The 27,657-nt window shown below is 42.1% G+C and overlaps 1 protein-coding gene and 1 pseudogene across 2 annotated transcripts in view; one reads left to right on the forward strand and one right to left on the reverse strand.

The window, feature by feature from the left end:
• The first annotated feature begins 6,425 nt into the window (after positions 1–6,425).
• Positions 6,426–27,657, forward strand: part of CFAP126 (cilia and flagella associated protein 126) — a 30,693-nt gene continuing 9,461 nt past the window's right edge. The window contains exons 1-2 of one of the 2 annotated variants that reach the window (XM_053608228.1): positions 6,426–6,762; positions 8,922–8,981. In XM_053608228.1, the coding sequence (XP_053464203.1) occupies positions 8,973–8,981 (9 nt within the window). In that variant the 5' untranslated portion in view covers positions 6,426–6,762; positions 8,922–8,972. The remainder of the gene's footprint in view (positions 6,763–8,921; positions 8,982–27,657) is intronic. The other variant, XM_053608226.1, reaches the window with a different exon arrangement.
• Positions 11,542–14,082, reverse strand: LOC128597668 (peroxiredoxin-like 2A; annotated as a pseudogene).

Consider the following 27,657-nt stretch of genomic DNA (forward strand, 5'->3'; position numbering starts at 1 on the left):
GTGTTGCTCAAGTTTTCTCGTTCCTGACTCCGTTCCAGTCTGTTTTTTGTTGTTTATTTTTGAGACAGAGTCTCACTTTGTAGCCCTCAGTAGAATGCCCTGGCATCACAGCTCACAGCAACCTCCAACTCTTGGGCTCAAGCGATTCTCTTGCCTCAGCCTCCCGAGTAGCTGGGACTACAGGCGCCCTCCACAACGCCCGGCTACTTTTAGAGACGGGGGTCTTGCTCTTGCTCAAGCTGGTCTCAAACTCCTGAACTCAGGCAATCCACCCGCCTCGGCCTCCCAGAGTGCTAGGACCCGTTCCAATCTTGTAGAAGAATCCCCCACAATCGCAGTGAGATCTCTGGACCCCACAGGGCCCGAGACCGGTGGGAAAGACACAAGCGCAGACCGGAGTCGCCCAACTGCATTGCAACGCGCGCGCGGTGGGAGGCGGACGAGGGCGCCCCTGGTGGCGGCGGCTGTCGGTGACTGAGCAGAGGGAGCAGCGAGTCTTGCAAGCAGCAGGCGCCGGGGCCTCCCCCTTCAGTTTCTATGTGGTGTTTTTCCGACACGTAGACGACATTCGTGACACATTGGGAGCCGGAAATGGCTGCTCAATGAAGTCGTCTGTTCTGACCTGGGCTCCCTAGGACCCAGTTCTAGTTCCGGATCAAGTCCTGAAGAGTCTGTCCGTTTTTCAGATACTGCCCTCAGGCTCTGTCCAAGAATGCAAAAGGTCCATCTCCTTCGGAAAATTTTCAAACCTGAAGGGAGACCCAATTGTATGCTGGCTGTTAATCTCACTTAATGCTCATTGCGGGTGTCACTAACCGGGTAGTCCAGAGGAACCAACCGAATGTGGTGGCAGAGCCAGGATCACAAGTCGCTCTACTCTATCTACCAAACCTGCCTCTACTGTATTTTTGTTTTTTCAGTTTAAGTTGTCACTATCCAGTTATCAGTCATGAAAATTGTTAGTTCTTTCTCCCTCTCTACTCTCAGCGTATCCTCAAGGAGAATATCAAGATCCTTGGTTCTAAATGAGGTAGAAACAATGTATACCTTTTTTTGACAGAGTCTCACTATGTCGCCCTTGGTAGAGTGCTGTGACATCACAGCTCACAGCAACCTCAAACTCCTGGGCTAAAACGATTCTCTTGCCTCAGCCTCCCAAGTGCCTGGACTACAGGCGCCGGCCACGACACGCAGCTATTTTTTGGTTGCAGTTCTCATTGTTTTTTGTTTTGTTTTGTTTGTTTTTGTAGAGACAGAGTCTCACTTTACTGCCCTCGGTAGAGTGCCGTGGCGTCACACGGCTCACAGCAACCTCCAGCTCTTGGGCTTATGTGATTCTCTTGCCTCAGCCTCCCGAGCAGCTGGGACTACAGGCGCCCGCCACAACGCCCGGCTAGTCATTGTTGTTTAACAGGCCCGGGCCGGGCTCCAACCCGCCAGCCTCGGTGTATGTGGCCAGCGTCCTACTCACTGAGTTCCGGGCGCCGAGCTGAAACAATGTATATTTTTAATTTAAAAAATCATTTTCACAACCGCTCCCCAAAGTGGGGGCAAACATTGTAACAGACACTTCAGGAAAGAAGATATATGGATTGCAAGTAATCACATGAAAAGAAGTCCAACATCATTAATCATTAATGAAATGCAAATTTAAAACACAATGAGATACAACTACACATATGTTAAAAAGGACATGGAGGAACTGAAACACTCATACACTGCTAGTGGGAATGCAAAATGGTTTATTAACCACTTTGCAAAGTAATCTGGCCATTTCCTAAAAAGTTAAACTATTGCAATATAAACCGTCCCATTCTTGGATATTTACCCAAGAGAAAACAGACATAGGTTCATACAAAGGCTTGTACCCAAATGTTCAGAGCAGCTCTATTTGGAATATCCCCAAACTGGAGAGAACCCAGATGTCAATCAATAGGCAAAAGATAAATCCATACAATGGAACATTATTTGGCAAAAGGAACCCAAACTATTGATGCACACAACATGAATCTCAAAAATAATTATGCTGAAAGAAGGCCAACCAAAAGTGAGTGCTGTATAACTCCATTTACATAAATTCTATAAAATAAAAACCAGGCCAGGTGCAGTGGTTCACACTCGTAATTACACTTATTCAGAGGCTGAGACAGGAGGATCACTTGAGTCCAGTAATTTGAGGCTGCAGTAAGCTATGATTGTGCCGCTGCCTTCCAGCCTGGGTGACAAAACAAAACAACTCAAAAACCTAAACAGCAGGCTTCAAAGAGCTTCTGGCTTGTAGAACACATGGAGGTGCTGGAAGTGGCAAGCCTGGAGAGAGCCCCTCCCCCATATTTGCCTCTCCCATTGAGCTGTCCATCTGTAAACTTCAGAATAGCCTTTATAATGAACTTGTAAATGTAACTAAATTTCTCCCTGAGTTTTGTGAGCCATTAAAGCAAATTATCAAACATGAGGAGGGGGTTACGAGAACTCTCAATTTATAACCAATTGGTCATAAGTACAGATGACATCCTGGAACTTACAGTTGGCATCTGAAGTTGGCAGTAGTCTTATGGGACAGAGCCCTTAACCCGTGGGATTTTCATTAACTCTGGGTAGTCTGAGAGCTGAGTTAAACCATAGGACAGCCAGGTGGGGTCCACTGGGAAGTGAATTGCTTGGCATGGAAAACCCACACTTTTTGGTGTCAGAAGTTGTGAGTAGAGGAAACTGTTTTTTGGGGTTTTTTTGAATGTTAAATGTGATAAGTGCTGAGGAAAAAAGAAAAGGCAGATACAAAATATCTGGGTGTATCTGAGATGTATGTGAAATTTTAGATAGCATGGCCAAGGAAGGCCCCCTGAGAAAGTGGCTTTTAAGTTAAGATTTGAAAGAATTGAGGGACTAGCCATGTAGGTATCTGGGAGACAAGCTTCCAGTCTGAGGAGCTACAAATGTAAAGGTCCCGTGGCAAGAGCAAGCTGTTGTGTTTCAGAAATAGCGAAAGACCAATGTAGCTAGATCAAAGTGAGCTAGGGTTAGGTAAAGGGCTACATAAGCCACAGTAAAGATTTTAGCTTTTACTTTGCATGAGATGGAAGCCTGGAAAATGCATTTCCTTGCAATGCACAACAGGGTAGAAGTAGGGTAGAGAATGGATGTGAGAGCAAAAATGTGAGTAACCAGTACATATGGTTTCATTGGGGCTTCTTTATGGCATGGGAGAGAAAAACTACAGCCACATAGCGCCAGGGGAGGGGTAACTACCTTCCCCTGCCTGGTGTCCCTGCTTTCTTCTCTACCCTGAGCCCAAAGTGGTTGATTGCTTTCCCTCACTAACCACGCTGGCACTCCTAGGTCACCCATTCTGCTAACTCCTTTCTAAGAAGACACCAGTAACCTGGGGCATTGAGGGAGGAAGACCATGGGGCAAAATTCTTCAGAGCTCTGTGGACCTTGAAAAGAGTCCATTCCTGTGGTCAGAGTATTTCAGGACTTTATGGAGAATACAGAGAAATAGTAGGGTGATGGGCCTTCACCACCCAGTTGGGCCAGGATCTTCCAAAGTCTGATCCTTGGTAGAGGATGACAGGGAAATGCAGAGTCAGAGAGCCAGGCCTTGTTTATGAGAAGAAACAAGACCAGGCTTCCCATGGAAGTTCTAAGGCAGATTTCAGTAAGCATGGTATCAAATGAAATTTATAGGAAGGCATTGGTTAGGATTTGAGCCAGTGTACTAGATCTCTACAGACCAATTCAAAATAGAGTCATTCGTACCAAAGTTCCATGTTACCAAACTGAAGCTAAGTTATCTGACCATCCTAGAAATCAGGAAAGAGAAAGAGAAAATTGCCAAATCCCCAAGCAGGCCAGTTTTAACCACCATGATAAGGAAGTTCCTTTTGCTTTAACCCTTACAAGAGAAGTAACTTTGAAATGACCAATCTGCTTTTTGTTCTCTGTTTCTGCTTTCTTCAGCCCTTTTATGCCTATAAAGCCAACATTCTCTGCTGAGCTCATCTTTTCTAAATCTTTGGATCAGCTGCTTCCTGATTTATGAACCGAAAATGAAAAAGCCAATTAGATCATTTAACTACATTTGTTGAAATTTTTTTTGACAACTGGCCCTGAATTTGGCATTTCCCTAAGGACTCAAGAGGTCTTCTCGTCCAGCTTCCTTTTCTGCTGCCATGTGGAGTGCAGGCTACTGTCACCCCAAGTTGGAGGAAAGTATGATGATGAGCTTTCTGAAGAGGTGCAGGGTAGAATCAGGGAGGCCTGCCTAAGAAATAAGAAAATGGCTGGGTCACACCTGCTTTGGGCCTAAAAGTAGCAGTCTACACAACTGCTTCCTATCTGGGAAGGCCCCAGGGGCTCCCTCTGGCAAAAAAGTAGCCTTGGCTTTCAGATAGGCCATTACCCACCTCAGTAATTCCATTCACACTTAGGTACTTCAGGCAAGGGCTACCCACTCTGCTGAGGAAACTGGCTTCAACAGGTCCAGTCAGGAGCCTCAAGCATCACTATCCTGAGGGGTCTCAGTATGAACACAGGAAAGACATTTCCCTTTGTTTAGAAAGAAACAGCCAATGTGTGGCAAGGGCCAGAAGTGCATCTTTTAATTCCTCTGCCTATATTCACAAAAAGCTGGAATTACTTTAAAGCCTAGCTATAGAAAGTTTTAAATTACTCTTAATTTTGCAAATTGTCTTGCTCTTGGACTGATTCAAGCATACTGTTAATTGAAAAAAAGACTTAGAGGCAGAGTAGGATGTATAGTATGTGAAATTTGAGTAAGAAAAAATGGAGGAACTATATTTTTGCAGATGTAAATACGTACATGCTGGGATCATCTGTCCACTGCCCAAGAGGAAGCCAATACCTGGAGCAGGATTTACAGCAAAGAAGAGTTTATTCCACATAGTGCTAAGCAGAGAGACTAGAGGAATTTCTCAAATCTGCCTCCCCAAGAATTGAGGAGACAGAGTTTTTAAAGACAATTTGGTGGGCAGAAGATTAAGCAATCAGGGTCTGCTAATTGCCTGGTTTTAGTCCTTGGGCATAGGTCCTGTTCAGGTGTGTTGGTTACTGGAATGCAGGACCTTGGGTGGGGGGATCCAAGACGGGTTGAGTCAGTTCCTTGGTTGGGGTGGATCTATCACTGGAATGCAGGACCTGGAAGATACCTCAAAAACTACCCCCAGGTTCCAAATAGGTGATGTTCTGTCTGAGAAAGTAAAGAGTCTTTATAACCAACAACCATGCATAACTCCAGGTTAAAGAAGCAGATAAGGGAACAGTGATTATTATCAAGCAAATGAGGAGACAGTGACTGATATTACTATTTTAGCTAAGTTCACAGAGTTTGGGATCCATTGCTCTAGCTCTCACCTTGTACCCCTTCACCAATTTGAAAGGGCAATTTCATACATATGTAGATATAGTTGGCCCTCCACATCCACAGATGGAAAATATTAGGAAAAAACGGTTAAAAATAACAATACAACAATAAAAATACAGTGTAAAGACAATTTGCACAGCATTTACATCTTAAGTAATCTAGAGATGATTAAATTACAGGAGGATGTGCATAGGTTATATGCAAATACTGTGCCATTTCATTTATTTAGGAACAGAGTCATTCTCTCTTGCCCAGGCTGGAGTGCAGTGGTGCGATCATAGTTCACTGCAACCTCCAACGCCTGGGGTCAAGTGATCCTCTTGTCTCAGTCTCCAGAGTATCTGGGACTACAGGTGTGGGCCACCACACTCGGCTAGTCTTTTATTTTTTATTTTTTGCAGAGATGTGGAGTGGGGTGATGGAGAAAGGCTGGGTGGGGTGCCTCACTATGTTGCCCAGGCTCATCTGGAGGCTGTCGGTCTCAAGCGACCCTCCCACCTTGGCCTCCCAAAGTGCTGGAATTGAAAGCGTGAGTCACTCCGCCTGCCCAGTGCCATTTTATTAATAGACAAGGGACTTGAGCATCGTGGATTTTAGTATGGGGGAATTGTGCTGGAACCAATCCCCCGCAGACACTTAGGACAGTATATGATCTAGCGAGGGCATACAAGAAATTCGAACAGTGGTTGCTTCTGGGAAAGGGAATGGGGAACTTAAGGTAGGATTGGAAAGAGACTTTCCATCGTGAATCACACCGAGGCGCCCAGTGACCCCCACAGACCTGGGCTTGGCGTCAAGCCCACGTGCCGTGCCGGGCAGACTCCAGCGCGGAACCCCAGAGAACAAAGCAGGTCGCCGGGCACCGCCCTACACATCCTCCAACTTCGCCAGCAGAGCCGCACGTCATGGAGACCCAAATAGATTCCGAAGGCCACAGGCTTGGAGAAAAAGTGACCCAGGGTTTCCCGGAAGCTCGAGGACACCCAAATGCCCCGCCCCGCCCCTCGGTGTGCCCCGCAGACGTCAGGAGCCTCCCGGAGAGTCAGGCCTGAGTCAAGACCCGAAGGACAGGAAAGGCAGATCTCGGTTCCCGACAGTGGGGACAGGACGAGACCCCACCAGCAAGAAGCCAGTCGAAGGGAAGCGGAGCAGAGCGCGGGGTGGGGCGAGAAGGCGGAGAAAGGGCGGATCCCCACGCGGGGTCCCCTCGGCTCGCGCAGTGGTCCTCAGCTCCGCCCCGGGAGGACCACAGACCTTGCGGTGTCTTTTCCCCGCAAGGGGCATGGTGGTCTCATTGATCCGCACTCCTCATGCGTGGACATGTTCCAGCAGAGTCCCGTTGGTTTCCCAGTCTTCACCCTAATTCTCTCTTATCCCAGGTGAGGTGTGCTATTTAAAAGGGTTCTGTGAACTTACCAACCAGGGAAATTCTGGGTTTGACAGAATTCAACAGTTCTTTTTCATTAAAAGTTTCTGGAGATTTTGTTAATACGCACTTTCTTTTTCTTTCTTTCTTTTTCTGTTTTTTTTTTTTTGTTGTTGTTGTTGTTTGTTTGCTTTGCTTTGTTTTGTTTTTGACACAGAGTCTCACTATGTCGCCCTAGGTAGAGTGCTCTCCCATCACAGCTCACAGCAACCTCAAACTCTTGGACTTAAGCGATTCTCCTGCCTCAGCTTCCCAAGTAGCTGGGACTACAGGAGCCAGCCACAATGCTATTTTTGGTTGTTATTGTTGCAGTTGTCATTGTTGTTTAGCTGGCCCTGGCTGGGTTTGAACCTACCAGCCTGGGTGTATGTGGCCAGCGCCCTACCCACTGAGCCATGGGTGCCACCTAATATACGCTTTCTAATCATAACTTTTACATTTACTTTGTATCATACTAAGTAATTGACAGTGGGCTAATACTTTTAATAATCTTAGGAAGTGGGCGGCGCCTGTGGCTTAGTCGGTAAGGCGCCGGCCCCATATACCGAGGGTGGTGGGTTCAAACCCGGCCCCGGCCAAACTGCAACCAAAAAATAGCCGGGCGTTGTGGCCGGCGCCTGTAGTCCCAGCTACTCGGGAGGCTGAGGCAGGAGGATCACTTAAGCCCAGGAGTTGGAGGTTGCTGTGAGCTGTTTGATGCCAAGGCACTCTACCGAGGGCCATAAAGTAGTGAGACTCTGTCTCTAGAAAAAATAAATAAATAAATAATAATCTTAGGAAGTAACCATTACCATCAAAATGTTACAGATGAAGCGAGCTGGCCACGAGCTGGCAGTGGCTCATGCCTGTCTGTAATTCTAGCACTCTGTGAGGTGGCAGGTGGATAGCCTGAGCTCAGGAGTTTCAGACCAGCCTGAGCAAGAGCAAGACTCTGTCTCTACTAAAAATAAAAAAACTAGGCCGAGCCTGGTGGCTCATGCCTGTAATCCTAGCCTCTGGGAGGCTGAGGCGTGGATTGCCTGAGCTCACAGGTTCCAGACCAACCTGAGCCAGAGCAAGACCTTGATCTAAAAATAGCCGGGCCTTGTGGAGGGCACCTGTAGCCCCAGCTATTTGGGAGGCTGAGGCAAGAGAATCACTTAAGCCCAAGAGTCTGAGGTTGCTGTGAGCTATGACACCATAGCACTGTAATGGGGGGCAACAAAGTGAGACTGTTTCAAAAAAAAAAAAAAGATGACTTCTGTTGCACAATTTTATTAGAGCTAGCAAAGAAGGAGGAGGGGGAGGAGAAGGAAAGGAGAAAAACTAGCCTGGTGTGTAGTCTCAGCTACTTGGGAGACTGAGGCATGAGTATCACTTGAGCCCAAGAGATTGAGGTTGCTGTGAGCGATGACACCACCACATTCTAGCCTGGGCAACAGAGTGAGAGTCTGTCTCAAAAAAAGGAAAAAGTTACAAATGAAGAAATGAACTTGTAAAGCGACACCCCTGAAATCCTATTCTATTAAGTGATGGATGTACACTAAGAACAAGAACCAGATGGGAACAAAAGAAAAAAAAATTAAGTGATGGAGCTAGATCTAAACCCAGGATCATTTATATTAATTGTGCACAAATCCCTTTTTATATTGGAGCATCGCTTGAAAGCAGTGCTACCAAGAATGCACTTTATATTGGAGTCCTTGGAGCATGCAAACTGTGAGGTCCAAATCAAATAAGGGAGCATGAACCCTAGCCCTACATGGAAGGGGAGGATTGCCTGGCTTCTGGCCACAAGGTAGGACAGTGAGAAAACTGTAGGAGGGTGAGGTTGGAGTATCAGCAGTACTTCCTGCTGCCTTACACAAATATAGATGCTCTTTTCTATACTCCTTGTAGGACACTCTAGAATTTTCCAATGAAATCCTGAAGGCAAGGCCAGTGTTGGAAGGAATCTGAGCCTCCTGCTTTAAAAAGGAATGGATTTTTAAAACCCTAAAAGTGGGAGGTGAAAACTTCACTTAGCCCAATCATGAGTTGAGGGGAAGGTAGAGAGAAAGGGATTCTCAACAGATTTAACACCCATCTCCTTCCAAGGAATGACACCAAGACAAGAATAAATGTCTTTTGTAGAAATCTGGGAATGAGACAAAGAAGCCCATCCGACAGGGACTTTGCAACTAGATGGATGAGGTGAGTCGATGGACTTGAGAAATTAATGTCGGGATGATACTACAAAAGGCTCAACAAAAAAAACACTGCACCTTGCTGAGCACATGGCCAGCCTGGCACAACTGAGAGCAGTGAGGTGCTAGACTCCAGCCACAGGGACCTGAGGATGCCTCATTTTTTGCTACCTCTAGGTCTTAAGGCTCCACCTTCACCAAGATGCCACCTTGAGGAGGTTAAAGGAGTGTTCTAGTTATCTATCCTGTGTGACAAACCACTCAAACTTACTCATACAAAACAACAATCAGTTTATTATGTCATGCATTCTGTGGGCTAAGAATTTGGAAATGGTATAGTGTAGACAGGTAGTCTCTGCTCCAAAACCACTGGGACTTCTGCTGAGAAGACTTTAGAGGCCAGAGGTGACTTGACAACCCAGGCTGGAATCATTTCTGGAATTGCTCATTCACACATGTAAAAAAAGGTACACTGAGGCACAATAAAAAATTTTAAGAGTTTGAGTAATAAATAATTCATTAATTGTGAAACACCAAAAGGAGAGAAGTTTAATGTTCTGGTGACAAATTGTCAGAAGCAAGTAATACAGGGTAAACACAGAAACAAAATAAAGAAATTATGTGATTGGTTGCAATAATATACTTGCCTCATTTGGTCCTTCCCATTGAAAAGCCCCTAGTTATATAAGTGTGTTGGTTACTTCCAGTTGGTTGACCTTAAGTTCTGTTTTTCTTTAATACAGGCATTTACAAGAAAGAGCTCATGATAAGTTTTGCTTATGTTTGCAAATCAAGCAAGGTTGAGGTCACTTATGAGGCCTGTTTTTGTCTACTCAGGAATTCTTCGGGCCTGGTTTTCATTTTATTAATTTACTTTTACACATGACTGAGGTTACTCTGGTTTGCTGGCTGGGATCTCAGCTGGGACTATCAGCAGGCACGCCTACATGTGGTTTCTCCACGAGGTCTCTCTGCTTCCTTATTCCCAAGGTGGCTTATTCTGACTGAATCTTAAGAGAATCACACAGAAGATGCATCACCTTTTTTTGAACTTGCATCACTTCCACTGCGGTCAGAGGCCCATCCAAATTCAAGAGGAGGAAATACAGACTCCACCTCTCAATGACAGAGCATCACGTTTAAGAAGAGCATCTGGGCTCGGCACCTATGGCTCAAGCGGCTAAGGCGCCAGCCACATACACCTGAGCTGGCAGGTTCGAATCCAGCCCAGGCCCCCCAAATAATAATGATGGCTGCAACCAAAACATAGCCAGGCATTGTAGTGAGCGCCTGTAGTCCCAGCTACTTGGGAGGCGGAGGCAAGAGAATTGCTAGAGCCCAGGAGTTTGAGGTTGCTGTGAGCTGTGATGCCACAGTACTCTACCCAGGGTGACAGCTTGAGGCTCTGCCTCAAAAAAAAAAAAAAAAGAAGAGCATCTGGTGCGGAATATCTTGTTACAACCCTCTTGAAAAATACAACCTGCCGCAGGGTAGCAAAGAGAAACCATGAAAGACCAAGCATTTACCTGGTGGAACTAAGTTAATCCCAAAACACTAAGTCTTGGTTAACTATTTTGGTATAACAATTTCAAAATTTAATGACTTAAAATAACTTATTTCTCATGATTCCATTGATTGGCTGGGGCTTAGCTGGGCTATTCTGATGAGAGTTTGGCTGGGGCTGGAACAACCAAGATAGGTTTAGGTCTCTCTCCACAGGACTTTTACCTGTGGCACAGTAAACGGACTTCTACATGGTAACTAACTTCCAGGAGGGAGTTTTCCAACCAAGGAAAGCAAAAGCTACAAACCTGTTAAGGCTCCAACCTGGAAGATAACATATCAGCACTTCTATCTATTTCATTCTATTGGTCTAAACAGGACATAGGATCAACCCAGATTCAAAGGGAGGGGAAATAGACTCTACCCCCTTGAAGGATAACTGTCCAGGTCATAATGCAAAAGAGCTATGGCATTGGAGATATTTTGTCATGGTCATCTTTTTTTTTTTTTTTTTTGAGACAGTCTCACTATGTCACCCTCAGTAGAGTGCTGTGGCATCACAGCTCACAGCAACCTCAAACTCTTGGGCTTAAGCAATTTTCTTGCCTCAGCCTCCCAAGTAGCTTGGATTACAGGCACTGCCCTAACGCCTGGCTAAGTCCTCGTCATCTTTAGAAATACAATATCCACTACTACTTAAGAAGAAACTGAGATATCTTTAATTGTACAGTTAAAAATTTCTCTTCATTTTGTAGGATAGAGACTTAGAACAGGTTAGATCAGTTAAAAAGTATGCTTCCCCCCCTGTATATCTGAGTGTAACGAGTAATCTGTGAGCTACTACATATGTCAAAATACTGTTTTGAACTAGAAAGATCTTAGTCTTAAGAAATAAATCTGAAGAACAAATTTGGATCAGGATGAGAAATTAGTGATTCTTAAAAAAAATTAAGGCAATATATCGTAAATTAAGGCAATATACATTAATTTGAGTAAATGTTTTTATTATTAGTTTTATATGCAGATGACTTCTTTTTTTTTTTTTGTAGAGACAGAGTCTCACTTTATGGCCCTTGGTAGAGTGCCGTGGCCTCACACAGCTCACAGCCACCTCCAACTCCTGGGCTTAAACGATTCTCTTGCCTCAGCCTCCCGAGTAGCTGGGACTACAGGCGCCTGCCACAATGCCCGGCTATTTTTTGGTTGCAGTTTGGCCGGGGCCGGGTTTGAACCCACCACCCTCGGTATATGGGGCCGGCGCCTTACCAACTGAGCCACAGGCGCCGCCCTGCAGATGATTTCTGATGCATAATTTTATTAGAGCTAGCAAACATTTCTTCTAGAAAAACAAATCTCTAGGGTTAGAATGGAAGACAATGAAACAGGAGATCTCACTTTATCTTATTAATCTTTATCAAATGAACCTGGAGCATATAAATTCTTTTATATGAATATTACTTTGACATTATATAACAAGAAATATTAATAGAAACCATAAAAGTCAAAAATCGCATAATCTGTAATCTACCAATCAACTTTTTCTTAGATTTTTGAAGACATAAAAACAAAAATCATTTCAAATAACAGCACTCAAACACCATATACATTTGAGAGGTGCAGCAATTTTATGCCTCATACTTTGCAGGTTTTAGTTAAAATAACCCTTACCAGTTTCTTAGATTTCTGTCAGCTTTGTTTGGGGGCTATTTTGCCTTCTATTCTGTCTTATGGCATGGGAGATATTTTGTCGTGATCATCTTTGGAAATACAATAACCACTACTACGTAAATAAGAAGAAACTGAGATATCTTTAATTGTAGAGTTAAAAATTTCCCCATTTCTCTCATAGACAGAATACAGTATTAAATATGTTTAGAATCCATACTGAGAACACAGTATAAGTGGGTTTCTAACTCCTCGGGGACACAGTGGAAAACACAACACCTCCCGAGAACACTAGGCAGTTTCACAAAATCATTTATTCTCTGAGGTCGAAGTCTGCAGCTTGTTCTTCCTAGGCTTAATCTTCCTAGCAGCTTCCAGCTTCTATTCTAGCAGAATAGAAAATGGGTTTACTTTGTCTCCAAATGCTTTTTCTCAGTGTGCAAGAAGAATTCCTTATTTTCCCGATCCCACCACAAAAACTCCCCCAAGGATAAAGCCCTCACCGTCCAGGTTTCCAGAGTAGCCTCCATTCCAAGTCCAGAAGAAGTTGTTCCACACTCCTAGATGGATAAATCCAATAAATCATCATTTCCCACCTTTGTGGCCCCTACAACTTTTTCTTTTCATCCAGGAAGATTTCTTATGTGAAATAAGTCTGGAAGTCCTACACTTTAGTCCCAATCTGCTCCTTCACCACTGCCCAGAGGGGGGTGTCCAGGTTGTCCAACTTAGGTTCAGGAAGGACAGATCTGCAGCCTCCTCTGACAGAGGAAACAGCCTGGCCTCCTCATGGCCCTGATCACAGCTCCATTCCTTTCCTATGGCACTTTAGCTTTGAAAGTCCTTGGTTCCTTCCCCAGACTTTCAGGGCTATGCCCTCCAGATACTCACTGCTATCTGCAGCTTGGACAGAAACACGTTGGCCTTGGCCAGGAGCAGTGCCAAGCCCCTAGGGCTCCTGCACTGATGTACCACATCCCCATGGTGAAGAAACTGGGGTCCCAGAATGTTCCCTTCTGCCTGCCTTCTCTGGTGCCCAATGCCGGGATGTTGAGAGGCCAAACTCTCCAGGGCCCTGGGAGTCCTAGGGGCCTGTGCAACTTCACGCCTGTGCTACTTCCCATAAATAACATTTAGAAACAAGAAGAATGCTCAGAGAAATCATTCTAGCACATATGGCTCATAAAGAGTATCTCTAATATTCAAAGAGTACCTACAAATTGTTAAGAAAAAAGAACAAACCAATAGGAAATGGACAAAAGACATGAACAGGCAATTCATAGAAGAGGAATTCAGTGTAGCTAAAAGGTTAGTAGTAAGAAATTGGAAATCAGATGAATAATGATATATCATTTTCACCCATCAGTCTGATAAAAAGAAAATGAGTGATAATATTTAGAGAACAAAAGGATGGAAGAAAGGTACTTTTGTATTTTTCTGGTGGGAATATAAATTACTATAAATATTTAAATTTAATCTGGTGATACATTACTAAAGATAGAACTACTTTTTAAAAGTGCAGTTGTTCACTTTTAAAAATCCAGGCTATGGCTTGGCACCTGTAACTCAGCGGCTACGATGCCTCCTTATTCACTTGATCTTTCTAGATCTGAGGGATTTGTTAAAATGTCCTATTAGTGTGCTTCTATTTCTCCCTGTATAAAAATGTCATTCTCTATCTTTTAAAAAAAAATTGTGATAAAAATTTCTTTGTCTTCTTTTTTGTCAGAATTCTACTTTCAATTGCCATCCCTACTTAAATTTAAGAATAAATTCTGAGCCAGATACAGTGACTCATGCCTATAATCCTAGCACTCTGGGAGGATAAGGTGGGAAGATCATTAGAAGTTGGGAGTTCAGGGTGGTGCCTGTGGCTCAGTGAGTAGGGCACCAGTCCCATATGCCAGAGGTGGCGGGTTCAAACCCAGCCCCGGCCAAAAACCACAAAAAAAAAAAAAAAATTAAAAACCTTTTAAAAAAAAAAAGAAGTTGGGAGTTCAAGACTAGCCTGAGCAAGAACCAGAACACAGTCTCTACAAAAATAAAAAATAGCTGGTTGTGGCAGCACACCTGCAGTCTCAGTTATGTGGGAGGCTGGGCCAGGAGGATGGCTTGAGCCCAAGAGTCTGAAGTTGCAGTGAACTATAATGATGCCACTGAACTCTAGCCTGGGCAAAGTGTTTTGTGAAAGCCCCCTCTCACAAAAAGAAAAAAAAAAGAATAAATTCTGATACATTTTTGTCTTAGTCATTTATTTCTAGCCTTCTTTCTTAGATGTATCTCTTTTATGCAGTGTAATGCTGCATTTTGCTTTGTGAAAATCATTTTTTCTTTTGAGACAGAGTCTCACTATGTCACCCTCGGTAGAGTGCCATGGTGTCACAGCTCACAGCAACCTCAAAGTTTTGGGCTTAAGCAATTCTCTTGCCTCAGCCTCCCAAGTAGCTAGGACTACAGGTGCCCACTACAATGCCCAGCTACTTTTTTTTTGTTTTGTTACAGTTGTCATTATTGTTTAGCAGGCCTGGGCCGGGTTTGAACCCAACTGCCTCGGTGTATGTGGCCAGTGCCTATAAAGGATTAAACATCATGCCTGCTATAACAGTCACCAATTTCAGAACTCATCTGAGGAATTTCTGAGAACAAGACAATTTCCTGGCAAGCCTGAAATTGCAACAAGCACCCTAACCACGGAGCTACGGGCACTGAGCCATGAAAATCAGTTTTTAATGGTCGTGGTAAATTTATATATATATAAATACATGTATATACATGTATACATGTATACATGTATACATATATACAGGTATGTATATGTGTGTATGTATATATATATATATATAGAGAGAGAGAGAGAGAATGTCACTTTGTTGCCCTCGGTAGAGTGTCATGGCATCATAGCTCACAACTGGGCTCAAGCAATTCTCTTGCCTCAGCCTCCCAAGTTGCTGAGACTACAGGCACCTGCCACAATGCCCAGCTATTTTTTAGAGACAGGGTCTCGCTTTTGCTTGGGCTAGTCTCAAACCCGTGAGCTCAGGCAATCCACCCGCCTTGGCCTCCCAGAGTGCTAGGACTACAGATGCAATCCACCGCATCCAGCCAATTTATATTTATTATATTATCAATATGTTTGGCCTCAGCTGTGCCTTACTGTTTTATATTTTTATATGTTTAAGTCTTTTGCCATGTGATGTATTTCATTTGCTTCCTATTCTCCTCACCCATACCCTCTTTAAACACATCTTCACTATTTAGGTAGGATTTATTTTTGTTCTAATGGTTACCTTTATCCTAATACTTCTATACAACACGTAAGTTCCCTTTTTTTTTTTTTTTTTTGAGACAGAGTCTCAAGCTATCGCCCTGGGTAGAGTGCCAGGGCGTCACAGATCATAGCAACCTCAAACTCCTGGGCCGAAGCGATTCTCTTGCCTCAGCCTCCCAAGTAGCTGGGACTACTGGCGCCCGCCACAACACCCAGCTATTAGCGCCTGTAGTCCCAGCTACTTTTTGGCCTGGGCTGGATTTGAACCTGCCAGCTTTGGTGTATGTGGCTGGTGCCCTAGCCACCTGAACTACAGGCGCCAAGCCATTCCCTCTCTTTTTGGCTATAGTTTACATGAGCAATAGTGAAATTGTCTAGTAAACTCTTTTTTTCCTTAGCACCTTGAGGAAAAATCCTTTTACTTCTAATTAACATGTGTATATGACAAGCAGACAGTTTATTCTACTTTTCATGTACTCTCCCTATTCTCTCCTCACTGATACTTATACTATATATTCACAGGATTGCCAAGAAACCTGGAAAAAGAAATGGATACATATTAATGATTTATTGTATTTCAACAATTATAAAAATAACATCTATTTCCAGACTTTATGTAGTCACCTTGTAAGTTGTCATACAACCATCACATACTACACTGCTCCCATTATAACCATCATTTATTCGTAGTTATGCAAAGAAAGATTGTTTAATTCTTACTCTGAGTGAGAGATATCGATGTCTCCTCAGTCATTTGGGATGTGTAACACTTGTTCTCTAGGTTCCTCAGGAAGAGCTCTTATTAAGAATATTCTTCTGGGCTTGGTACCCTGTAGTTCAGTGGCTAGGGTACTGGCCATATACACCAGGGATGGGTGGTTCGAACCCGGCCCGGGCCTGCTAAACAACAACAAAAAAAGCCAGGTGTTATGGTGGGCGCCTATAGTCCTAGCTACTTGGGAAGCTAAGGCAAGAGAATTGCTTAAGCCCAAGAGTTTGTGGTTGCTGTGAGCTGTGATGTCATAGTACTCTATGGAGGGCGACATGAGACTGTCTCAAAAAAAAAAAGAATATTCTTTTGGACCAGTTCATGATCAGCCTGAGCAAAAAGCAAGACCCTATCTCTACTACAAATAGAAAAATTGAGGCAAGAGGATCACTTGAGCCCAAGAGTTGGTTGCTGTGAGCTACGATGCCACAGCACTCTACCCAGGGCAACAGCTTGAGACTCTGTCTCAAAAAAGAAAAAAATATATATAAAGAATATTCTTTTGGCTAGGCAAGGTTGTTCATGCTTGTAATCCTAGCACTCTGGGAGGTGTAGGCAGGTGGATTACTTGAGCTCAGGAGTTCAAGACTAGCTTGAGCAAAAGCAAGACTCCTCTCTCTACTAAAATAGAAAAAACTAGCCAGGAGTTGTGATGGGTGCCTGTAGTCCCAGCTACTTAGGAGGCTGAGGCATGAGGAACTCTTGAGCCCAAGAGTTTGAAGTTGCTATGAATGATGATGACCCTATGGCACTTAATTCCCGGGCAACAAAATGAGACTCTGTCTCAATAAAAATGAATATTCTTTTGTTGTGTATGGGAGTTAGGGGGAGATAATAACAGCAGTGTCCAATAGAGGGAGCCTTAGGCTCAGGAAAGAAAATTGCACAAGCTATTTGAACTCCATAGAGAAGTTTCTAAGAAGAAACTATAGCCTTTGCATTTGTAGCTATGCAACTCTTAGGGTTTACTATGTACAGAACTGTTTTTTCAGTTCCTATAAGGAAATTTACAAACGTCAGAAGGTATGAATAGTTCATAATTTGACCAATAGCTTAATTGGATCAGATCTTTTTTAGCCCAGGAAAAGTCTAAAAACCAGATCTCCAATCCCAGGGCCACTGCCACCTACCCCAGTAAGGTAGTATGCAGATCACTTGGAAGCTGCTTGGAAGAAATCTTGGAGAGCTGATGTAAAACTGAAGACAGTGATTCCCAAGGTTAAACTGTGTGATAGATGATATAAATGCCTCAGTTTTCACTAATAAGGGGTTACTAATTATTTTTCTGGTTTTAAAAATTGCCATGGGAAGAAAAATACATTGAAAGTTCAAGTTGCGGCTCGGCATCGTAACACAGTGGTTACAGCTCCAGCCACATACACTGAAGTTGGAGGGTTCGAACCCAGCCCGGGCCAGCTAAAACAATGACAACTACAACAAAAAATAGCCAGGGGTTGTGGCAGGCACCTGTAGTCCCAGCTACTTGGGAGGCTGAGGCAAAAGAATTGCTTAAGCCCAAGAGTTTGAAGTTGCTGTGAGCTGTGACGCCACAGCACTCTACCAAGGGAGACATAATGAAACTCTGTTTCAAAAAAAAAAAAGAAAGAAAGTTCAAATTGCTAACCTTTGGTTATTATAAATTAGAATTAAATGAGGTGGTTTTTCTAACGATACAAATTTCTGAGGGAGCACTATGAATCCCTTTAATACCTGGGAAGTGATTTGGGATGAAAGCAAACAACTTGAAGATCAAATCAACCTAGCAAGGCTTTAAGAACTGCCAGAGAACTCTCCTACATTGCTTGGGGGTGAGGGGGTTAACCCATAAGGGTTAACCCTTATGGAAAGCAATTTGGTGATATCTATCAAAATATATATACCCTTTGACCTCACAATTTCATTTCTATAAACCTATGCTACAAATACTCACACACAAAATGGCACATGGACAAAATTATTCATTGCTGCATTGTAATAGCAAGTTTGGAAGCAACCTAATGTCCAAAAATAGGAAACTGATAAGATTCATCAATGTAATATTATACAGGTGTAAACAAAAGTAAGAAAGTTCTCTAAGTCAATAAGATGCAAGGATATTATCAAAAAATATACATCTTATATTTTAAAAAGTATACAAATGTCTACATACAATAACTAAGAAAATGCCATGAAGGCTACATTGAACAGTTTGATGAGAATATTTCAGATTGTATATGAAACCAGCACATTGTACCCCTTGATTGCACTAATATGCACAGCTATGATTTAACAATAAAAAATAAATAAATAAAAAAGTATAATTTATGTAAAAGGTAATAGTGAGAAATAAAATATATGTATTTCTCCTCATTATTTCTATTTCTTGTCTTCCACATATTTGGAAAACTACACTAAAACTGACAACTGGCTGTGAAAAAGTTAACACCTTTTTAAAATTTGTTTATTTTTGAGATGAAGTCTCACTAGGCCATCCTGCATAGAGTGCCATAGTATCATAGCTCACAGCAACCTCAAACTCTTAGGCTCAAGAGATCTTCTTGCATCAGCCTCCTGAGTAGATGGGACTACAGGAGCGCACCACAATGCCCAGCTAGTTTTTATATTTTTAGACTGGGCTCTCACTCTTGCTCAGGCCTGTCTAGAACTCCTAAGCTCAAGCGATCCACCTACCTACTCCTCCCAGAGTGCTAGGATTACAAGCATGAGCGTGAGCCACTGTGCCTGGCCTATCTGCTAACATTTTAAATGCACAAACCCTTTTGACCTTGCAATGCACTTTTAGAAATACAGTCTATAGGCTCAGTGCTGGTAGCACAGTGGTTACAGCACTGGCCACATGCACCAAGGCTGGTGGGTTCAAACCCAGCCTGGGCCAGCTAAACAAAAATGACAACTGCAATTAAAAAATAGCAGGGCATTGTGGTGGGCACCTGTAGTCCTAGCTACTCGGGAGGCTGAGGCAAAAGAATCGCTTAAGCCCAAGATTTTGAGGTTGCTGTGAGCTGTGATGCTACAGTACTCTACTGAGAGCGACATGGTGAGACTGTCTCAAAAAAAAAAAAATACAGTCTATAAATCACATATGTTCCTAAAATACATACATAAATATGTATGTTAATAGATATATATGCTGGATCTGGTGGCTCACACCTGTAATCCTGTATTGTGGGAGGCTGTGGCAGGTGGATTGCTTGAGCTCAGGAGTTTGAGACCAGCCTGAGCAAGAGACTTTGTCTCTAAAAATATCCCGGCATTGTAGTCCCAGTTACTTCGGAGGCTGAGACAAAAGAATCACTGGAGCCCAAGGGTTTGAGGTTGCTGTGAGCTGTGATGCCACAGCACTCTACCAAGGGAGACAAAGTGAGACTGTGTCTCAAAAAAATTAAAAAAAAAAGATATGGAGAGGCGGAGCAGGATGGCAGCCGAGTAACAGCTTCCTTGCATCTGGGCACCGTGAGTCTGGGGAGATAGGACTCCAGGCATCTCTGGCTGGTGGGAACTGCCTATCATCACTCCTATGAAGATACAGGGAGTCAGCGAGAGACTTCTGGACCCCAAGAGGAGGACTAAATCCGTGGAAAACCGGCAAGTGGTCGCGTGTGTTCAATCCGTCTAAACCCGCCCACAACTGTAAGTTCAGTAGCAGCGAGACTGCAAACCAGAAAGGCCTTACCTGTGAACTGTTTTGATGTCCTTGGACTTGGCACTGAGTTGAACGGCCTTGGGGAAGGCCTGAGCGGGAGTGCGGAGAACTTTGGCCGTTGTCTAGGGCCCCAGTCTGAGCCGCTGAGCCAGACGGAGCTAATAGTGTTTGGCGGTGGGTCACACGGATCCATTGTCAGTGATCTGCCCCGGCAAGCTCCGCCCTCAGGGTCGCAGAGCTAGAAACGGGTGGGAGCTGGTAACCCAGCAACCAAGTAGCCTAAGGGTGGGGTTTGAGCCGCCTTGCAGCCCTAACCCTCAGGGGCAGAGTGAGACCGGTTTTGGCACACTGAGTAAGTGGATAGCCACTTCAGCAGCGATTCCAGCGAGAAAGCTGGGAAAGCTTCTGCTCAGCAAGTTTACAAGTTCAAAGTGCCTTTTAAGTAGGCTGAAGAGAGATTTAGGGTGTCTACCTGCTGGGGTTTGAGAAATCAGCAGCCTCCAGTCGTATCAGAACTGTGATTAACATCTCATACCCCAGAAGACCACGTGTTGCCCAGACAATATTCAATAACATATACAAACTGCTTTGTTTTTGGTTGTGTATTTTTTTCTTCTTTTTTTTTTGGTTTGGTTGGTTTTTTTGTTTGTTTATTTTGACGTTGCTGATGTTCTTTTGTTTTTTTAATTTCAATCTTTTCCACACAGATCCCTTTTTCTTTCTCAATTTTCCTAGTTTAATTATAATTTCCCATTGCTGCCTTTTTTAATAACTTCAACTTCATTTTTGCTAGTGTTTCTACCGATATAATTTGGTTTTTCACCCAATTTTATCCCCGTAAAGTTTTCTGTTTGCTTCTTTTGGTTTGATTTATAGCATTTTTGTCTTTCCTCTCTACTTGGTGGAGGTGGGGTACTGTGTCTGATCAGGTTAGCAAAGCGCTGCTGACCTCAAGGGAACCACGCAACTGGGCACCCCCAGAAGGTGGGGTTTTTTAAGGTTGTGTCAAAGTACCCTCCTGTACACCTATATTGCCCTGTCTCCCTCTTTCTGTGCCTCTCTTCTTTTTGTCAATATTCCTTATATCCAACCTCTCCTTTCTCTATCTTTCTTTTTTTCTTATCACTCGGTCCTCCTTTCTTTCATCCCCTTTTTTTGCTCTTCAACCTTCTCACCCTTCTGGTCCTGTAACCCTTAGTCCACAGGCACAAGAACTTAAAGAGCAAGAGGAAGTGAAAGGAAAATTAGGGCAAGGAAACAGATAAAAGAAATCACTCATGAGGAAGAATCAGCAGAAAACTCCAGGCAACATGAAGAACCAGTCTAGAACAACCCCACCAAGGGACCATGAGGTAGCTACTGCAGATGATTCCACCAGTATAGAAATGTTAGGAATGACAGAAAGGGAATTTAGAATACACATGTTGAAAACAATGAAAGAAATGATGGAAACAATGAAGGAAATTGCTAATAAAGTGGAAAATAACCAAAAGGAAATCCAAAAACAGAATCAAATAAGAGATGAACGATATGAAGAATATAAAAAGGATATAGCAGACCTGAAGGAACTGAAACAGTCAATTAGGGAACTTAAAGATACAATGGAAAGTATCAGCAACAGGTTAGACCATGCAGAAGAAAGAATTTCAGAGGTAGAAGACAAAGTTCTTGAGATAACTCAGACAGTAAAAGAGGCAGAAAAGAAGAGAGAGAAAGCAGAATGTTCACTGTCAGAATTTTGGGACTTTATGAAGCGTTCCAACATACGAGTTATAGGAATTCCACAAGGGGAAGAAGAATGCCCCAGAGGAATGGAAGCCATACTAGAGAATATTATAAAAGAAAATTTCCCAAACATCACCAAAGAGTCTGACACACTGCTTTCAGAGGGATATCGGACCCCAGGTCGCCTCAACTCTAACCGAGCTTCTCCAAGACACATTGTGATGAATCTGTCCAAAGTCAAGACAAAAGAAAAGATTCTGCAAGCTGCCAGGAGTAAGCGCCAGTTGACCTACAGGGGCAAATCCATCAGAGTTACCGCAGACTTCTCTAATGAAACTTTCCAAGCAAGAAGACAATGGTCATCTACCTTTAACCTACTTAAACAGAACAATTTTCAGCCCAGAATTCTGTACCCTGCTAAGCTAAGCTTCAGAATTGACGGAGAAATCAAATCATTTATGGATATACAAACATTGAGGAAATTCGCCACAACAAGACCAGCTCTACAGGAAATACTTCAACCTGTTCTGCACACTGACCACCACAATGGATCAGCAGCAAAGTAAGAACTCAGAAATCAAAGGACAAAACCTAACCTCCACACTGATGCAAAAGATAAAACTAAGCAATGGACTCTCACCAAATAAGACGAATAGAATACTACCACACTTATCAATTATCTCAATAAATGTTAATGGCTTGAATTCCCCACTGAAGAGACATAGATTGGCTGACTGGATTAAAAAACACAAGCCATCCATTTGCTGTCTGCAAGAAACACACCTGGCCTCAAAAGACAAATTAAAGCTCCGAGTCAAGGGTTGGAAGACAATTTTTCAGGCAAACGGAATTCAGAAGAAAAGAGGAGTTGCAATCTTATTTTCAGATACATGTGGATTTAAAGCAACTAAAGTCAAAAAAGACAAAGATGGTCACTTTATATTGGTCAAGGGAAAACTACAACAAGAAGACATTTCCATTCTAAATATTTATGCATCCAATTTAAATGCTCCCAGATTCTTGAAGCAGACCTTACTCAGTCTGAGCAATATGATATCTGATAATACCATAATAACAGGGGACTTTAACACACCTCTTACAGAGCTGGACAGATCCTCTAAACAGAAATTAAACAAAGATGTCAGAGATTTAAATGAGACCCTAGAACAACTATGCTTGATAGATGCATATAGAACACTCCACCCCAAAGATAAAGAATATACATTCTTCTCATCACCCCATGGAACATTCTCCAAAATTGATCATATCCTGGGACACAAAACAAATATCAACAGAATCAAAAGAATTGAAATTTTACCTTGTATCTTTTCAGACCATAAGGCACTAAAGGTGGAACTCAACTCTAACAAAAATGCTCAAGCCCACCCAAAGGCATGGAAATTAAACAATCTTCTGTTGAATAACAGATGGGTGAAGGAAGAAATAAAACAGGAAATCATTGACTTCCTTGAGCATAACAACAATGAAGACACAAGTTACCAAAACCTGTGGGATACTGCAAAAGCAGTTTTGAGAGGAAAATTCATCGCTTTAGATGCCTACATTCGAAAAACAGAAAGAGAGCACATCAACAATCTCACAAGAGATCTTATGCAATTGGAAAAAGAAGAACAATCTAAGCCTAAACTCAGTAGAAGAAAAGAAATATCCAAAATCAAATCAGAGATCAATGAAATTGAAAACAAAAGAATCATTCAGAAAATTAATGAAACAAGGAGTTGGTTTTTTGAAAAAATAAATAAAATAGATAAACCATTAGCCAGACTAACTAGAAATAGAAAAGTAAAATCTCTAATAACCTCAATCAGAAACGATAAAGGGGAAATAACAACTGATCCCACACAGATACAAGAGATCATCTCTGAATACTACCAGAAACTCTATGCCCAGAAATTTGACAATGTGAAGGAAATGGATCAATATTTGGAATCACACCCTCTCCCTAGACTTAGCCAGGAAGAAATAGACCTCCTGAACAGACCAATTTCAAGCACTGAGATCAAAGAAACAATAAAAAAGCTTCCAACTAAAAAATGCCCTGGTCCAGATGGCTTCACTCCAGAATTCTATCAAACCTTCAAGGAAGAGCTTATTCCTGTACTGCAGAAATTATTCCAAAAAACTGAGGAAGAAGGAATCTTCCCCATCACATTCTATGAAGCAAACATCACCCTGATACCAAAACCAGGAAAAGACCCAAACAAAAAGGAGAATTTCAGACCAATCTCACTCATGAACATAGACGCAAAAATTCTCAACAAAATCCTAGCCAATAGATTACAGCTTATCATCAAAAAAGTCATTCATCATGATCAAGTAGGCTTCATCCCAGGGATGCAAGGCTGGTTTAACATACGCAAGTCTATAAACGTTATCCACCATATTAACAGAGGCAAAAATAAAGATCACATGATCCTCTCAATAGATGCAGAAAAAGCATTTGATAAAATCCAGCATCCTTTTCTAATTAGAACACTGAAGAGTATAGGCATAGGTGGCACATTTCTAAAACTGATTGAAGCTATCTATGACAAACCCACAGCCAATATTTTACTGAATGGAGTAAAACTGAAAGCTTTTCCTCTTAGAACTGGAACCAGACAAGGTTGTCCTCTGTCACCTTTACTATTCGACGTAGTGCTGGAAGTTCTAGCCAATACAATTAGGCAAGACAAGGAAATAAAGGGAATCCAAATGGGAGCAGAGGAGGTCAAACTCTCCCTCTTTGCTGACGACATGATCTTATACTTAGAGAACCCCAAAGACTCAACCACAAGACTACTAGAAGTCATCAAAAAATACAGTAATGTTTCAGGATATAAAATCAATGTCCACAAGTCAGTAGCCTTTGTATACACCAATAACAGTCAAGATGAGAAGCTAATTAAGGACACAACTCCCTTCACCATAGTTTCAAAGAAAATGAAATACTAAGGAATATACCTAACGAAGGAGGTGAAGGACCTCTATAAAGAAAACTATGAAATCCTCAGAAAGGAAATAGCAGAGGATATTAACAAATGGAAGAACATACCATGCTCATGGATGGGAAGAATCAACATTGTTAAAATGTCTATACTTCCCAAAGCTATCTACCTATTCAATGCCATTCCTATCAAAGTACCTACATCGTACTTTCAAGATTTGGAAAAAATGATTCTGCGTTTTGTATGGAACCGGAAAAAACCCCGTATAGCTAAGGCAGTTCTTAGTAACAAAAATAAAGCTGGGGGCGTCAGCATACCAGATTTTAGTCTGTACTACAAAGCCCTAGTGGTCAAGACAGCATGGTACTGGCACAAAAACAGAGACATAGACACTTGGAATCGAATTGAACACCAAGAAATGAAACTAACATCTTACAACCACCTAATCTTTGATAAACCAAACAAGAACTTACCTTGGGGGAAAGACTCCCTATTCAATAAATGGTGTTGGGAGAACTGGATGTCTACATGTAAAAGACTGAAACTGGACCCACACCTTTCCCCACTCACAAAAATTGATTCAAGATGGATAAAGGACTTAAATTTAAGGCATGAAACAATAAAAATCCTCAAAGAAAGCATAGGAAAAACACTGGAAGATATTGGCCTGGGGGAAGACTTCATGAAGAAGACTGCCATGGCAATTGCAACAACATCAAAAATAAACAAATGGGACTTCATTAAACTGAAAAGCTTCTGTACAGCTAAGGACACAATAACCAAAGCAAAGAGACAACCCACACAATGGGAAAGGATATTTGCATATTTTCAATCAGACAAAAGCTTGATAACCAGGATCTATAGAGAACTCAAATTAATCCACATGAAAAAAGCCAACAATCCCTTATATCAATGGGCAAGCGACATGAATAGAACTTTCTCTAAAGACGACAGACGAATGGCTAACAAACACATGAAAAAATGTTCATCATCTCTATATATTAGAGAAATGCAAATCAAAACATCCCTGAGATATCATCTAATCCCAGTGAAAATGGCCCACATCACAAAATCTCAAAACTGCAGATGCTGGCGTGGATGTGGAGAGAAGGGAACACTTTTGCACTGCTGGTGGGACTGCAAACTAGTACAACCCTTCTGGAAGGAAGTATGGAGAAACCTCAAAGCACTCAACCTAGACCTCCCATTCGATCCTGCAATCCCATTACTGGGCATCTACCCAGAAGGAAAAAAATCCTTTTATCATAAGGACACTTGTACTAGACTGTTTATGGCAGCTCAATTTACCATTGCCAAAATGTGGAAACAGCCTAAATGCCCACCAACCCAGGAATGGATTAACAAGCTGTGGTATATGTATACCATGGAATACTATTCAGCTATTAAAAAAAATGGAGACTTTACATCCTTTGTATTAACCTGGATGGAAGTGGAAGACATTATTCTTAGTAAAGCATCACAAAAATGGAGAAGCATGAATCCTATGTACTCAATCTTGATATGAGGACAATTAATGACAATTAAGTTTATGGGGGGGGGAAGCAGAAAGAGGGATGGAGGGAGGAGGGTGGGGCCTTAGTGTGTGTCACACTTTATGGGGGCAAGACATGATTGCAAGAGGGACTTTACCTAACAATTGCAATCAGTGTAACTGGCTTATTGTACCCTCAATGAATCCCCAGCAATAAAAAAAAAAAAAAAAAAAGAAAATATAAATATAAATATAAAAAACAATGAAAGATCAGTAAGAATATGGGGAAAGAGATATTCACATTGATACTACCATATTGGTAGACAATTCGGCAGAATTTTTCAAAATGTAAAATGTACATTTCCATAGACCCAACAGTTTAGCATCTAGATACCTATTGGCAAGTATGTGGGCAAAAATACAAACCAAACAAAACATGGTGTATCCATATAATTGATCTTCTGCAGCAGTTACAAAGAAAGATGATGTGGGCCTACATGGTAAAGAACTCCAAGACATAGTGTTCAATAGAAAAACGCGTTACAAAGTAATGTTTTCCATTTGGTCTCATTTCTGTAAAAATTAAACTAAAACACGGAAGTTCCCCTAAAAATGAGATAATTGTAAATATTTACATAAACACGTGACTTCAAGTTTATATACATGTACATACGCTTTGTTGATTTTCATAAGAATATATCCTTAGTTCTTGTAAAAAAAAAAAAAAGATATATATGTACATATGGATTTTCACTGCAGCAATGTCTGTAAAAGCAGAAAACTATAGGCCAGGCACAGTGGCTCATGCCTGTAATCTTAGCACTCTGGGAGCTGAGGCAGGAGGACCAGTCTGAGCAACAGTGAGACTCCCATCTCTACTAAAAAATTAGAAAAAATTAGCCAGGCGTCGTGGTGGGTACCTGTAGTCTCAGCTACTTGGGAGACTGAGGCAGAATAATCCCTTGAACACCAAAGTTTGCTATGAGCTAGGCTGATGCCATGGCACTCTACCTTAGCCTTGGTCAACAGAGTAAGACTCTGTCTCAAAAAAAAAAAAAAGAAAGAAAGAGAAAATAGCAAAAGACTGTAAATAACCTAAATGGTCCTCCATATTGGTCTGAATAAGTAAAACTATGGGGTGCTTCTAAAAATGGAATACTGTACTATCATGAAAAAATAATCCCCAGTATATCTAAACAATGTGGACAGCTTGCTCTCATTAATGTTTGAATCCATAGAATATTTCTGGAAGGAGACACAAGAAAACAGTAACAGCAGTTGCCTCTGAAGAGCAAGTCTGGGAGTTGAAGTCAGATGGAAATTTGCTGTTCACTGAAATGCAAAAACTTTTGAAAACATGGAACTTCCTCCATGCACAAGTATAGAACTTTTTCAATTAAATAAAAACTAGTTTATTTTTAAAAACAACAGTGCAGTCATCACCCATTACAGCTCTATCAGAAAAGCAGAAGAGAGTATACCAGGTAAAGACTGGAATTCTGAGAGAAATAATGTTTGCCTAATTATCACTGTGGTTACGGACCAAAATGAATATACTAGAGGAAATATAGTCCTTGGTCTAAAAAACTCCTCTCTCTTCCATCGCCCTAGAGAATGATAAAAACCATGGGAACTAAACACACAAGTTCTCTTTCCAGACTTCACATTTA

The sequence above is a fragment of the Nycticebus coucang genome, chromosome 10 (genome assembly GCF_027406575.1).
Source record: "Nycticebus coucang isolate mNycCou1 chromosome 10, mNycCou1.pri, whole genome shotgun sequence".
Lineage (NCBI taxonomy): Eukaryota > Metazoa > Chordata > Mammalia > Primates > Lorisidae > Nycticebus > Nycticebus coucang.